The 16184-nt window shown below is 35.1% G+C and overlaps 1 protein-coding gene across 2 annotated transcripts in view; it reads right to left on the reverse strand.

Annotated features, from left to right (window-relative positions):
• Positions 1 to 5228: 5228 nt before the first annotated feature.
• Positions 5229 to 16184, reverse strand: part of CRISPLD1 (cysteine rich secretory protein LCCL domain containing 1) — a 44377-nt gene continuing 33421 nt past the window's right edge. For both annotated transcript variants that reach the window (XM_079901914.1, XM_079901913.1), the window contains 4 exons: positions 16103 to 16175; positions 13008 to 13083; positions 8919 to 9049; positions 5229 to 6279 (listed from right to left, as the gene is read on the reverse strand). In XM_079901914.1, the coding sequence (XP_079758040.1) occupies positions 6228 to 6279; positions 8919 to 9049; positions 13008 to 13083; positions 16103 to 16175 (332 nt within the window). In that variant the 3' untranslated portion in view covers positions 5229 to 6227. The remainder of the gene's footprint in view (positions 6280 to 8918; positions 9050 to 13007; positions 13084 to 16102; positions 16176 to 16184) is intronic.

A 16184-nucleotide genomic window follows, 5' to 3' on the forward strand; every position in this document is an offset into this window, starting at 1 on the left:
CGAGGGGGGGCGGGGCGAGCGAACTGCCAAACTGCGCATGCGCATCCTGCGACTCGGCATCCGGGCTCTTTCGGATCGGTCCCAGATTGACGCCTTGTAGGGAAGGGCTAGGCCCATCTGGCCGGGGACTCCGGGCCAGATCTCAGGGGAACTCCTTAGTCTTGCCATCCCAGGCAGTACCGGGAAGTCGGCTGGTGAGAGACACGTGGGCGGCCTGACTCTGGCTCTGCGTACCTTCACGGCGCAGAGCCTTGAGTCTGGCTGCAAGGAAGTTCTTCGCTTCTCTTCTAGAGTGCAGTTGGGGGAGCCGCTAGCCCTAGGAAGATGGCCGCTGGGCAAGGTCGGCCCAGGTTCACAAATGTTCATAGGATCCCCTGGAGTGTTTGCTTAATACCAGCCTGACTCAAAAAAGAGCAATGAGAGAAGAATAAATGGAAGCTTTTCCAGAGCTCACCAGGACCCAGGAAACAAGTTCTGAGCATCCGGAGTGGCTATTCCTTGCGTATCAGTGGGAGCACTTCATAGAGACCCCAAAAAGATTAGACCTCAGTATGAGACTAAACAATCTCTACATAGTGATAAAGAGAAAATCTTGAAAGCTGCCAGAGGAAAAAGAACCATTATGTAGAGACGGATACAAATAGAATGATTGCAAAGCTCTCTTCAGAAAATACATAAGCCAGAAGGCAATGACATGACATCTTTAAGATACTAAAAGCAAACAACTGTCAACACAGAATCTTATATCCAGTGAAAATAGTTTTTAAAAATTAAAGCAAAATTAGGACTTTTGAAGAAAACTTGTAATAAAACACAAAACAAAACAAAAATTAAGCTGCACTCCATCAAATTTAAATTTTCTGCTCTCCAAAAAACATCATTAAAGTAGCAAATACATATTTACATATATACTGCTTAAAATACATATCCTTATATGTATATGGATGTATATGACAAAAGCCTTATATCCAGGATATATAAAAAACTATTATAATTCAATAATAAAAGACAACCAATCATTTAAAAATGGGCAAAGGGTTTGAATAGACACTTCACAGAGTAGATATATAAATGGCACATGAAAAAATGCTCAACATTATTATTCATGAGGTAAATGCAAAGTAAAACCACCATAAATGAGAGAGGATTGCACATGTATTGAACAGCTAAAATTAGAAAGATTAAATGTAATCAAGTTTGCCAAACATGTAGAGCAACCAAGAGCTCTCCTACATTACTTGTGGGACTGTAAGATGGTACAACCACTTTGAAAAAAAGGTGAGCAAAAATATTTTAAACACATATTTGCTACATAACCCAGCAATTCTTCTACCTATGTATCTAAAAGAAATGAAAATATGTGTATAGGCAAAGCCTTGTACATGAATATTCGTAGCAGCTTTATTCAATATTACCTAAAACATGGAACATTCATCTGCAGTAGATGAATGGATGAGTAAATTGATGGGAATTCATACAACAGAGTACTATACAATGTTTAAAAAAGAAAAATTACTGATAAATATAACAACATGAGTAAATCTTAAAAACATTAAACATTATGCAGAGCAAAAGAAGCAAGGCACAAAGCAGTACATACTATATAATTATATTTATATGAACCCCTAGAGGTGTTCAATCTAATACTGATAAAAAGCACAACAGTGATAGCCAAATCTGAGGGCGTTTGGAGGATTGACTGGAAATAAGCAACACAAAATTGGGGGGGTTTATGGAAATGTTTTATATCTCCTTATAATGGTAGTAAATACAAATGTATAAATTTGTCAACACTAATGTAGTTGAATTGTGTTCTCCAAAATTCACATGTTTAAATCCCAATCCCCAGTACCTCAGAATGTGACCTTATTTGGAAATAGAGTCATTGCTGATGTAATCAGTTAAGATGAGGTCATATTGGATGACTTGTGTACTTATACAAAAGGGAAATTTGGACTCAGGCACACACATAAAGAGGATAACGTGTGTATATTGGGTTTATGCCACATGCCAAGGGAATACATAAAAATGTCAGCAAACCAACAGAAGATAGAAGAGAGGCATGGAACACATCATTCCCTAGAGCATTCAGAGGGAGCCTAGCTGTACCAACACCTTGATCTGGGACTTCTAGCCTCCAGAACTGTGAGACAATAAATTCCTGTTGTTTAAACCACTCATTTTGTGCTGCTTCATTAGAGCAGGACTAGGAAACTAATACAACTCATCAAAGTGTATAATAAATGCATACACATTCTTGAATGTAAATTATACCTTAATAAATTTGATTTAAAGTGATTGAATCTAGTTCATTAATATCTGAAATAAAGTCCGTAACTTTATTTAAATAACTTCTGAGAGTTCACATGGAGATAAGTTACTTAACCTTTTAGAATCTACACTCTAATACATAAATCTGGGAAAATAATCTTGCCTCACAAGTTGTGAGAAATCAAATAATATACATGAAATCTAAAGCAGTGTTTCTAACACATTGTTGGTGCTCAATACATGTCATCCCTTCTCCTAGAATAAATGAAAGCAGAAAGCTTCAGGAGGGGCTATTATCTGTTCATTTATTCATGTTTTTCATTGTATTGTTCCTAACCAAGTTGTTCCCATACGGCTTTAAAAAAAAAAATCTTGGTTTTAGCATAAGTTAAGAGCTCAGTCAGGCTGGGATTTTAACACTCCTAATGTTATTTTAAATCAATCCATACACTTTTAAATATTTATTCCTGATTTCTATTTCATCTTACATACACGTCCCTTTTTAAAAGTGAGCTTATCAGATACAGCCCTGTGTAGGCCCTCTGTTTTCATCTTCATCAGCATAGTCATAAATATAGTCGACAATTAGAGTTTTAATTAGAAGGTATTTTTTAGTAGTCGCTGAAAAATTAGTTTTCACAATTTAATGATCTAGTACAAAGATATTTGCTTATCAGCATTGTTTTACGCTCATTATTTTGCAGAACATGACAGGGATCGGAGAACAAGAAAAAAAGAGAATATCTAACTGGTAGGCATAATAGTAGAGTTCTAAAAAGTTTGTCTTTTAAAAATCTCAAAAGTATAATTTAGCCTTTAATTCCAGCAAATTAGTGAAAGAGGTTCAGGTAATTTGACTAAACTATTTCTTCAACTCCTAAATATTATGGTGCCAGGGTTGAAATACCACATCAGATAAGTGTTTTAAATCCACCTGAACAATGTAATTCTTTGTGCAATAAATTAGCTTAAACCCTAAATCTTGAAGTTTGGTATGTTTGCAAAAATCATTGCTGTTTCTTTCTTAGCTCACCATGTTCTTCAAGTGAGTTTATATTTAAGAACATAGTAGAAATGCTAGAGAAAAGTCAAGACTTCAAGTTACAATATTGAATAGAAAAATAGACACTATAGCATGTAAATTATCAACAGATTTAGGAAAGAAAAAAATTTTGATTACTCTGCTTTACTTGAAATGCCCACATTATTTTTATTAGATGCATAACATTAAAGTAATAGTTAACATGTGGTCTGTTAACCTTTGAAAGCTGAAATAATGATGTTAATATTGATACTATTATATAAGCATTGAACTCTGTTTTAAGTCCACATTTAGAATGTTTATCAATAAACTATTTTAACTAGCTATAATATTTTATTTCTGCTGTGACAACATGCACAATGTTTACTTATGTCATCAAGAATAAAATTAGGAATTGTTGGACTATTCATTCAACAATACTGACCCACTATTTTTAGAGGATAAAAATTACTGTGTCTCTGGGGTACAGAGATAGATAAGAGTATTACCATTATCCAGGAGCTTATCCTTAAATTTAAAGAACTAAATATAAGGCAAAATTTAAAAATTAATATGGTTAAGTTAAAAAGGCATATTAGAGAGCATTATTTTATTCTTACCGGAAGAGTTGCAGAAAAATTCCTGGAGGATTTCACATTTAGTTAAATGCTGAAGGATCAGTAGTGTATTATGACAGATGCATAGTTTCCCCATGGTAAATAACAACAAAAATGATTATAAAGATATTAGTAATAAAAACTAACATATATTGACCATATATTTTGTGTTTAATGTTCTTTTAAGTAGGTTATACATAATATCTCAATTAATTCTTAGAGCAATCCCTATGAGGTATTATTTGTCCCATTTTTCAGGTGAGGTAATTGAAGCATAGAAAGTTATGTAACTTACTCCAGGCCACACCCTGTAGAACAGCAGAGATAAGCAATATGGAGCAAGACTATGGAGGGTCTTAAATGCTTTTATAAGATGATTTGGTTTTCTTAAATAACGGACTTATGGAAGAGAGTAATTCCAGTAAAAATTAATGATGCACTGAAAAAGAATGGAGAGGAACAAAATGAAAAGGCTCCACTTGGAGACACGGCAATAGTACAGAAAACTGATGATGAATAGCTAAACGAGAGACAAATATAACAATTCTTATACTGACAGAATTAATGGGGCGTCCCTACTCGGGGTGGCGGGGAGGAGTGAGGAACAGAAGATGAATCTCACTATATGTGTTTACATTTCAATCACAGTATTTAGGAAGGTGTCTGTGTCTTTTGGAAAAAAATATGATCCCACAAAATTTGCTTTAAGTTTTGACATTTTTAATATATAAATGGTTACTTTTTGATTACCTACATTTTGAACCAATTCCCAGCCAATACTTGATAACTGATCATGATGTTAGTTTCTTCACCAATTGCCTCTCCAGCAGCTGTTTATGTGAGCCCCTCTTTTCTTTCCTTTTTTGGTATAATCCAGATCTCTTGCTTTCTCTGATCCCTCCTGTAATTTATCTCTCTTTTATCTGTTCCTAAACACCTACTCATTTCCTTTCTAAAAATATTTGAAGTATTTGTTGCCAATTTTTCATAATCACTTTGTATCTTTCAGATTCCTTCCTTCTAGTTTATAAATAAATCTCTCTTTTTCGAAATTTCCCTTAATATAATGTTTCTAAATATATATTGTCTGTCTCGTCTTTCACAAACAAATAACTAAATAATCAGGGTGACTCTGAAACATCTGATATAAGGGGTGTTGTTTAGATTAATGTCAAAACCCAAATTCAAAAGACTTACAATAATTTTGTTAACTGAAAATGATTTCTAAATCAAAATAAGGATACAAAGGGGACTAAAAAAAATACTTTGAAACATGATTAATTTTAATATGTTTACAAGGAAAGAGTAAATTCACCAGCAGAAAAAAAATTACCAAAATTAACATTTTACAGTTTTTTAGTCTTAAAGCACAATACATTTTTCATACAAACAAATATATCACCATTATAGATACCATAATATGGCAACATTTATACACAAGGCCATTTACCATTAAGAAAATCAGTGGCAATGGTGATGCAATACATCAGTTCATGTTTGTTAAACTTTTTGCTATTATACTTCCTGGCCCGCAGGAGTATTTGCCAGGATACAATATAAATGTGTGACCCCAGTTTGAACAATACATAGAAAGCTCTGGTTGCCCATGCTTAATCCTACATTTATTATATGATCACTAGAAATGTTTTCGTACCACTACTCTGACGTAATTCCATTTACTATTAAGACCGTTCCCAAGAAATCAAACATTTTAACAGATTCACTTGGATATTAAGGAATTATTTTATACAAAATAAGTGCAATATCAGGACTTAATATTCTATATGCCTAAACTTAATAAAAGAGAAAAACTATACAGGTATTATGTGGAAAATAATTTGATATTATATGGAGTAGGTAATCATAGCATTGAACTTGGGAAAATGCAGTATGTGTTTTTTTCATTTTTAGAGTTACTATTTTTATTATTGTTTTTAAATGCACCAGATGATTTTCTGAGGAACATTCACATTCAATGTTTAGTTTCATTTTACTAGTGGCATATACAAAGCACCATATAATATAACATATGAAATGTAGAACAATTATGACTATGTAATACTGTAGAAATAACTGCTAAGAAAATATAGCAATATTTAACACAGGATTTCTAAAACCATTACATATTCATCACTTTTCCCTAAACTAATAATGTCCCATGTTTTATTTTATAGACGTAGTCTATCACAATTTATATGCATTTGACACTCATGGGGGGTTGAAAATAGATGATATCTTCTGTACAGTAATGTTACAGTTTTATACAAACTTCAGAAATATGGCATTTGGAATAGTGTTCCTCCTCCAAGTGTTCCATTTCACACAACAGCAAATACTCTGAATGCCTTTCCTCCTGGAGGATTCTGTAAACTGCAAAAAATACACAGAGTGTATTGATGTCATCTCCATATATAATCCTTCAAACAAATCATGCTTTCTTATGACAGTCAAGAAAGCAGCTCTATGAATCCAGATGGCCAACTTTCTTAGACTACTATGATTTATAGTTATTGGAAAGCTTGAGTGAGGATGACATAATTCTTAAAATCTTGGCTGTACACAAGTTTGCTAAAAAAAATGTAAGGTGCATAGTGGTAATAATAGTCCTTTATATAGAACGTTATAGATTTCAGGTCATGTTTTCATATATTACCACCTTTAGTTCCAATAAAGTACAGTTAAGTGGCTCTTATGCCATTTTACTGGGGAAATACTAAGATACAGGTTTACAACTGACCGGCATGGTTAAAAGCTAACTGCAAGTTAAAGAGATGGAGATACTTAAGAGATACTCTGGAATACTAACTTATTATTCCCTAAGTCTGACAAAATTTAAATTATATAGCTAGCATACTTATTAATATTTTAACATCTGTGGTTTCAAAAAAATCTTAGTGAGGAAATTTAATGGTCAAATCTGGAAGGTCCTAAGTATTTCTTCACTGAAATGGAAACATACACACACACACAGAGCACTCAATCTCATTTCAGAAGTATTTTAAAACAGGACTTTAAAGCAATGCAAAACCATTCCTTTTACTCTTTATTAAATTATTTATATTTTATTTGACAATATTAATCAAGGTATGTTTTGCTTAAATGCCTCAAGTTAAAACTGGTTGATAATGGCATTAATTATTATTTATTCTAATCAAATGTAAACTTGTGAAGTCCATATTTTTTGCATAAAGTATTATTTTCTTAATAATACAAAAAAGCTTTTAGAGATAAACACAAATGCTAAGAGAGAGACAAAGTGCAATTTCTTTTACATATTTATTCACGTGTAAGGAAAGAAAGGGGAGAATTTTAGAAGAAGAGATGAGAATGTCACAAGTGTGCACACACAACATTACACAATAAACACACACACATACACAAGCCAGGTTTTTCATACAAGTAGACAGCTAATTGAAAGCCATTTTTATTTGTAGGAAACAAACTGACAAAGTGCCCTGGAAAGTGTCTTTTTACACAGTGATACACCAGAAAAATACACATTTTTGAACTCAACAGAACTAGTTCTGAATCTGAGCTCTGAGACTGACTAGTTATATGACGTTGGGCGTATCATTTAACCTTTCTGAGCCTCAGTTAACATGTCTGTAAATTAGAGTTTAGAGAACCGACTTTGTAAGGCTACTGGTAGAGCTGAGTCAATATACTTAAAGGGCCCTCGAGCATCTGGAAAATTCATAGTAGATGTTCATAAATAATTATTATTCTCAGTTTTCTTAGGATATCATCTACCTTATAGGTTTAAAATAAATTTAAGAAATATGACAGGTAAATGAAGCCACATTACTCAGTTTAGCTTATAAAACTGCATCTCATACTCTATAACTCCATCTACTTTATATATTGTGCCTTTCATATATATAGACAGAGAGAGAGAAGGAGAGAGATGGGGGAAGGGTGTGGGGAGTGAGCTCTGTGTGTCTGTTTACATTTCAGTGAAGAAATTCTCAGGATCTTACAGGTTTGACCATTAAATTTCCTCACTAAATTTTTTTTAGATGTTAAAAATATTACTAAGTATGATGGCAATACAATTTACATTTTTTCAGACTTAAGAAACGGTAAGTTAGTACTCTAGGGCATTGATATGAGCCAGCTAAGTCAGGCTGTGGAGAAGCCACCTCCTTAACAATGGCCTCCTGATACAGTCTCATCTGAAAATAGATGCTAAGTACAAAGCTGTCATTTTATGAGGATGGCTTATGTGGAAGGCAATCTAGGTATCCTGCATGGCATATCCTTTTGTGTCCTTTACAGAAACTTTACCATATGTGCAAACCCTCCACTGGCAATTTTGAAGAACCTAGTAAATGTTTAAAAGTTAGGGATTTATCTGTATCTATACAAAATACACGGGACTTAATATTACTTCCCCAAGTACCAATGATTTAAAAAAAATCACTACAGGGTTTTTTTCTCTTAACTTTTATTATTACTCAATAAAGTAAGTCACATGAATTTTCTCAAACCACTGAAATATATACTACTAATGAGCCAAATACCAGATGACCTGAAAGAGTTCATTTACATCATATTCGGCATCGAACTTCCAATCAAAAAGAGAATTTGGTGCCGGGGAAAATCAGACTCATTGTTTTGGTCAAATACTTTGTCAGATAACTGGAGTAGAGAAATATTCAGTGCCTCGCTCACCTAGAAAGAGTTACATGTAAAAACTAACCTAGAAAATCTAAAAGAGGATGAAAGAAATTTCCTTATTATAAGATCAATTAACAAAAGAGTGGTTCTGACTCATAATCCGATTTTCATGTTGATTTTTATAAGCCTGCAGGAGACAGGCATCTCTGGTACTGCAGCTTCTCCCATCCCTGGAAGATGTACTATTACACAGCGTGCAAAGGAAGCACACTGGCTCAGTCACGAAACCTCAAAGCCATGCTAAGGAGAGTTGGTTGTAAAGCCAGCATAATGGGAAAGATGATATATCTAAATATATATATGTTTATAAACATATATATCAATTTATTTACCTTTCTGAGAAGATTCCATTCTGAAAGGAAGCAGTGTAAGTCTTTCTTTTGTCCACAGGCATCACGTCAACATAACCCCCGTGATTTTGAACCACGCCAGCATGTACAGCTGCTCTGCAGATACTGGACAGCTGAAGAAGAAAGGAAAAAACCACCATCATTAGAAAACGTCTGCTGAACTTGTCCAGCCTACTCTTCTATTGGACACAAGGTCGCTGACATCTGTCTCTGTGTGGATACCCAGTGAGCAGTTACAGGATGATGTTTTGTGCATAAAGGAATGTTTTAAAAGACACAAAGTTAGAGCCAAGCAAGTCGCACCTGAAGGTAGATCTTAAGGGTGGCTGCAAGGATAAGATCCTTTCACCAGCTAATCTGTCCAAACAGCAAGCTTTTACTACTGTCCAAGCAATAAAATGCAAATTAGCTCCTTTATCTCTTCAAGGGCCTACTTATCACTCTTAAATTTCAGCCTTTGCTAGTTCCTACTCAGGTCACTCCGACCAAACGTTCACAGGGGGTATTATCTGGACCTCATTTATATTCAGTTTTGACTTTGAGCAACTCAAACATAGTTCTGTATATCTCTACAGTCCCTTTTCCAAAATACAGGCATACATTAAATGAGGAGGTTTTTCCTATTAGATAATATAACCTATGTAGAGAAAACTTGCCCAGAAGAATAAGCCCAAGAAGAAAAAAAGATGAAGAATAACCATCACTCTACCTAGATTTGCAATGTACATCACTCTGGTTTGAATGGTCTGACATGAGGTACTAAGGAAGTTCTATTTTTGCATTGTACCAGTTATATAATCTGAATTGAGTGGAATTTCTATAAAGGAGAAAATTGTCTCAGGTCCAACAAACGCTTTCCATTTTTTTAACACGACTGAATTCTAGAAGTCAACGCTTTTCTTTTGGCCAATTAAAGTCTTCTGTAGATTTTGACAATTGCTTTCATCCAAATGTTCTACCAAAATTTGTCAATAGCTGAGCATAGCCTGACAAAATCCTACAAAATGAAACGCTTGAACTGTTTCAGTATAAAGCAATCTACCCCATATCCCGATGGGTCTTTTCTGAACCCACTGGTGTATTCTTTTCTTATCTCTATGCACATGTGAGTGACCTAATGTGCTTTTCTAAGTTCACATAAGCATGTGTATCTTACGTGACCTTGCTTTATTACTGTGCTCTGAACTCTGGCATCAGTCAGTATTTATTAGATCAGAGAGACCGAATGCCAAGCTGTCTAATACTTTTCATGTTTTTGCTATATCACAAAATACCATACATCCAAAACCCCATATCCTTACTCTGAGGACACATTTTATTCACCATTTAAAGTCCCTCACTGAATTAATATTTGTGTCCGATATGGTTCATAACAGATGGAATTAAAAATAACTGTACACTTCTCAGTATTTATCCTGTTCTGTTAAAAGGTTATCATCAGCACTTTTCCCAAGGCAATAAAAGTGCTTAGATATAACATTCACTAAATCCAAGCACTTAATATGGTTTGAAACTATTGTTTTGCCCATAACTATGCAGTCAGCAGGCATTACGATTTGAGTTCAAAGGTCAGAAGAGTTTTTCTTTTCCTACCCGCACATTGTAAGAACTAATATACCACGAAAAGAAAAAACTATATCTGTGAAAACAGTGGAACATTTTTAATGAATGCAGAAATTAATTTCATCTGTCATAAATGAGAAATAAAAGCTGAAAGCAATAGAATGTACAAGTTGTAACTCTATAAATGGAAAGAGAGAAAGATGGGGGACAGAGGGAGATTGATAGATTGTTTCTCATTTTTCCATATCTTGTATTTAAATAGATAATGTATTTTGTAAGGGATGGGAAGATTGCTTAATTAATGGCTGAATCTCTGATTCTGTATTTAGCACATAAAAAATATATATTTTCAACTTGTTCTACATAGTAATACAAAATTTCTTACCCCATTTCACTGAGATAGAAAGATAAAATGATCTCAGGATATAAGTTCTAATAAAAACCTGAACTCTAGCAAAGAGATGGCTTATAGGTACAGAAGTGTATAGGATATTTTGAAAGATTTTCACCAGACATGAGTAAAATTAAAAGTTTTTTTACTTAAGGGGACAAACTGGGAAGAATGATTTCTTTGGAAATCTCTGATGATTCTAGATTTCCTCATTCATATATATTTATTAATTTTTTTAAACAAACATTTATGTTTCAAGGTGTTTGCCAAATGTCTGATATCACTGCGTACTCTAAATTCTGTTAAAGCAGGAACTAGGCCTGTCTTGTTCACATCTTGGCACATGTAAAATTGTTGATGAAAAAATAATGCATAATTTGCCCAGCTGCTGCCTTCAAGAAACTTAAAAATTAATAAAAGAGGTGGGGAAACAATCATAACGCCTAACAGAATCAGTTAAGTGCTAAATAAAAGGAAAAAACAAAGTAATAGGGTTAAAGAAAAGCAACACCGGGCTTCCCTGGTGGTCCAGTGGTTAGGAATCCACCTGCCAATGCAGGGGACACGGGTTCGAGCCCTGGTCCGGGAAGATCCCACACGCCACGGAGCAACTAAGCCCGTGCACCACAACTACTGAGCCTGAGCTCTAGAGCCCATAAGCCACAACTACTGACCCCACGTGCCACAACCACTGAAGTCCGCGTGCCTAGGGCCCGCGCTCCGCAACAAGAGGAGCCACGACAGTGAGAAGCCCGCGCACCGCAACAAAGAGTAGCCCCCGCTCGCCGCAACAAGAGAGAGCCCACGCACAGCAACAAAGACCCAACACAGCCAAAAAGTTTAAAAAGTAAATAAATTTATAAAAAAGAAAAGCAACACCATACTTGGGTTAGGAGAACCAGCAATACACTTCACAGAGAAAGTGGCAATAACTCAGAAGGTAAAGAATGACCATGATGTTCACAGAAAAATTAGAAAAAGCATGTTTTCAGAGACAAGAAGATAAGCACAAATTGTGAGGACTACCAAATTCTGATACCAACAGGACATTGAAATTGCAGATAAGAATACTGCAAACCTGGAGCTGGGAGAGAGACTTAGATTCGGAGAATAATTTTAACGGTAAAGCTGAACTGAAAAACAAAAAAACCTGAAACCGAAATGAATTCACCAAGTGGTGGTAACACTCACATTTCAGGACTCTTCACAATTGTATTTCCATAGTATTCTACTGAATAAGTACATCAAGAATATATTTCTTTTGGAACTCTTTGGATTAGATATTGGTAGTGGTTTCCAAATGTCTGCCACATAAAATCTAAACTTATCAGCATGTATTTAGACTCTCCAATTACATGTTTCAAGAGCCGGATCCCTCCCTCCATCCCTCACACTAAGTTGGCTGCAGCCCCTTTTAGCTTCACATCTCACCAGCTCAGATACAAGCAAACCTACAAGTCACACCCACTTTCAGCTCACTTGCTCTCACCTCATCTCCATGTCTTTGTAGGTGCCATTCACCCCACCTAAAATGTGCACTAATCCTCTTTACCAACCCACACTTGAAACCTGGATCAGAAAGCACTTATCGGCCCTGAAGCCATCACAGCTAATCTTCCTCGTCCAACCCCAGTCCTGGCATCCATTACAATACACCCTCAACTGGTTTCCTTTTGTATGTATTTTAATGATTACCTGGTTTTGATTCTATGCTACATGCTAAATGCCCATTTGGCAGTGGAGATATTGTTCATACATTTGACAAACTCTTAATTATCCAGTTTATACTTCAAGTACTGAAGAACCAAAAGGAAGGTTAAAGAAAAATAAAATGCTTTTTCCTTCCCAAGGATGCATCCAAGCTATTTCATTTAGTATCTGATATAAGAGACATAGATAGGATACGAAGAAAAATTTAGTTAAGATAAATGATTATGCATGCATATTTGCATATAGATATTTAGTTTTTAGTGTTACTGATGATTGACCTTTCCGAGAATATGTATATCAACACAGAATCTGTTCCTTTTTCTGTATAGAAATGTACATATATACATTTAAACACGTGTGCATGCATATAGATAGATACTGAGAGCTGCATAGATTAGGGTACTTACATCAGAATATATTCGAGTTCCAATTACACGAGCATAATGTGGATTTGCCTGCATACAGTTCCGAGGACAGTATACTCTAAAAAATAAAAACATGCTTACAAATATTAAGTAGCTGGTTATTTCAGTCTTTCTTATTAGTAAGATCATAGACATGCATACACAAAAGTAAACTCAGCATTCTAAATCCTACTCATTATTTTTTATTGAAGTATAGCTGATGTACAATATTATATGTTACAGGTATACAATATGGTGATTCACAGTTTTTAAAAGGTTATACTCCATTTATAGTTAGTATAAAATATTGGCTATATTCTGTGTTTTACAATATATCCTTGCAGCTTATTTTATACCTAATAGTTTGTACCTCTTAATCCTCTACCCCTATACTGTACCTCCCCACTGGTAACCACCAGTTTGTTCTCTGTACCTGTGAGCCTGTTTCTTTCTTGTTATATTCACTAGTTTGTTGTATTTTTTTTTTTAGATTCCATATAGAAGTGATATCATAAAGTATTTGTGTTACTCTATCTTATTTCACTTAGCATAATGCCCTCCAAGTCCATCCATGTTGTTGCAAATGGCAAAATTTCATTATTTTTTATGATTGAGTAGCATTCCAGTGTATATATACACATGTTTTCCTTCTGAAATAGGTCAATTGTACAATCCCAGCAGTAAGCACAATTGCTTCTGCTTACTTTACCTACTTCCAGCTTTTGGCACAGATGTGTTTCTTTTCTCTTTCTTTTTCTTTAAAAAAAAAAAAAAGCTTAGCCAGGAAGCTTTCTAATTTGGGTATCCAAAGCAGAAAGAAACATCAGGAAGTATCTCTCTCTCAGTATCTGGGAATTTGGTACCCAATATGACTGCAGAATTTAGTAAACACATAACTTGGAAAAACTGAATCATTGTCTGCCACAGACATCTCATAGGTTCTTTTCTCTATGTTCACATCTTTGGTATCTCATCCAATTTCATGGCTTTGATTATCATCTATAAACTATTGATTTCCAAATTTGTATCTCTAGTTGGACCTCTTCTCTTAATTCTAAATCTGTATGTCCTATTGCTTACTGAATATCTCCACGTAGACCTAATAAATATCTCAAATTTAGCATATTTGAAACCAAATTCCTAATCTTCTCACCCAGTCCGCAAATATCTTCTTTCTGTAGGCTTCCGACAATAAATGTCAACTCCATTATTCAGGTGCTCAGGCCAAAAAATACCTTTATTCTATCCTTAACTCCCTTCCTTACCTCAACCTAATATTCAACCCAATTTCTATTCGTTGTACACTGAAATAAAATCACAGCATCCTTAAGCACCTCAATCACTGTAACTCTGAGCTCTATCTTCCAATATCTAGCTCACTGCAATAGGCTCCCCTATGGTCTCCCTGCTTCCGATTTTGCCCCCTCCAATCTATTTTGCCACACACTTACACTGAAGAATACAAGTCTAATCATATCATTCCTCTGCTCCAAATATTCTAGTGGCTTTCCATCTAATTCAGAACAAGTGACAGGATCCTTATAATAGCCAATAAGCCCTGAGTATTCTGTCTTTCTCTGACATTATATCCTACCCCTCTTTCACTTTCTCACCCAGCTTCTGTCACACTGGCCTAATAGTTATTCTTCAAACATACAGAATAATCTCATCCTCGGGGCCTTTGAGTTTATCTTTCCCTCTGAATGGAAATGTTCTTTCTCCAGATATCCTACTCCCTTCCTGATACTTCAGCGCCTTTTTTCAAAGTTTCCAAAAGTTCTTTTATTTAAACATAGGGTCCAATTATCAGTGTTCAGTCAGTCACATGATATTTTTAAAAATTCACTCCCAGAGTTTAAGAAACTGCCAAGTGGCACTTATTTAAATTGATTGGCTCTTCTGGATTCACATACACACACGCAAGTACACACACTCATACACTAAAAGGAAATCAAAGCTAAGACTGGAAAAAACATAATTCATTCTACATAGTAAATCAGTCTCAACAAAATGACTATATGAAAATCATTGTTTGATAAAAGTATCAATTAGTTTCCTAAAAGTATTCTTAAAAAAAAAAACAAAACTTCATTGCAACTACCTTTACCAATTGAAGCCGATCTTCTTCAACACAGTTTTTAAGAAATGCCTACATTTCTTATTTAAGTTTCATGTTCCTAAAATTCGTATAACACAGTACACTTTAGCATCTAAACCAGAACCACTTAAATATAAGTAATAAATGAATGAGTTTTTATAACTTTGAATTAAAGGTTGATTTTTATAAAAAATGTCTTCTGTAGGAGGAAGGGTGTCCCCATTGACTATAAAATTTTATTTTTGCATTTGAGAACTGCTGCGCATTCACTGCCCACCCTATGGCGATAAAACCAGCTGTTCTGCCCTTAGGATCATGCTGTGCACGCTCTACCTTAACCATATTTAGCACTTGGTCTGTGGAAGGCCAAGATCAGTAGATTCAAACTGAGTTCATTTCTTCGTAGGCAAGTTCAGGTCAAAGAAAGACTGCAGGAGCTTTTTGCTTGTCTGAGTTCTAGTCTCTGGTTTTAACACCTTGTTATATATTTGTGAGAATGTAGATAGTGATCTAGTAAACACTCCTTCGTCTACAACTTCCGTTATGCTTTGAATAAAAATGCTGACACATTTTAACAGTACCTGCCTTTACATCTAATCATAGGGAAAGGGGCTGCTTGGCCCTGATGTGATCCATTAAAGAGTCATGCAATGACCAGACAAGTGCCTGACGTGCATAACTTGTAACTTACTGGGTGGCCAAGCCTCATAAAGCTGTAGGGGAATGAACATGTGATTCTTTCTTTTAAATGCTAAAATAAAGATTTTCGTGGAGACAAAAAAAAAAAAAAAAACACACACACACATTTTTTGGAGAAACTACACTAGGAGTGCCTAGAGTGCATGCAGTTTGTGGTGTCCATTGCTCCCTGCTGCTAGCAGTTCAAGATGATACATCTTCTGAGTCCTAGAGACACCAGAATCTCAGGCAAAAGCAGTTATCCAGGGTAAAAGGCCCCCTGTTTACAGGTTAAAAATGGAGAAAATCTAGAAAACAGTACCTTGGGCAATGTGAAGCAGGCTTATGAAAAGGACAGAGCTGTTCCACAGTTGTTTCACAAGTGACAGCCTGAACTGAAGAAT

This window comes from Stenella coeruleoalba, assembly GCF_951394435.1.
Source record: "Stenella coeruleoalba genome assembly, chromosome: 17".
In the NCBI taxonomy this organism is placed as follows: domain Eukaryota; kingdom Metazoa; phylum Chordata; class Mammalia; order Artiodactyla; family Delphinidae; genus Stenella; species Stenella coeruleoalba.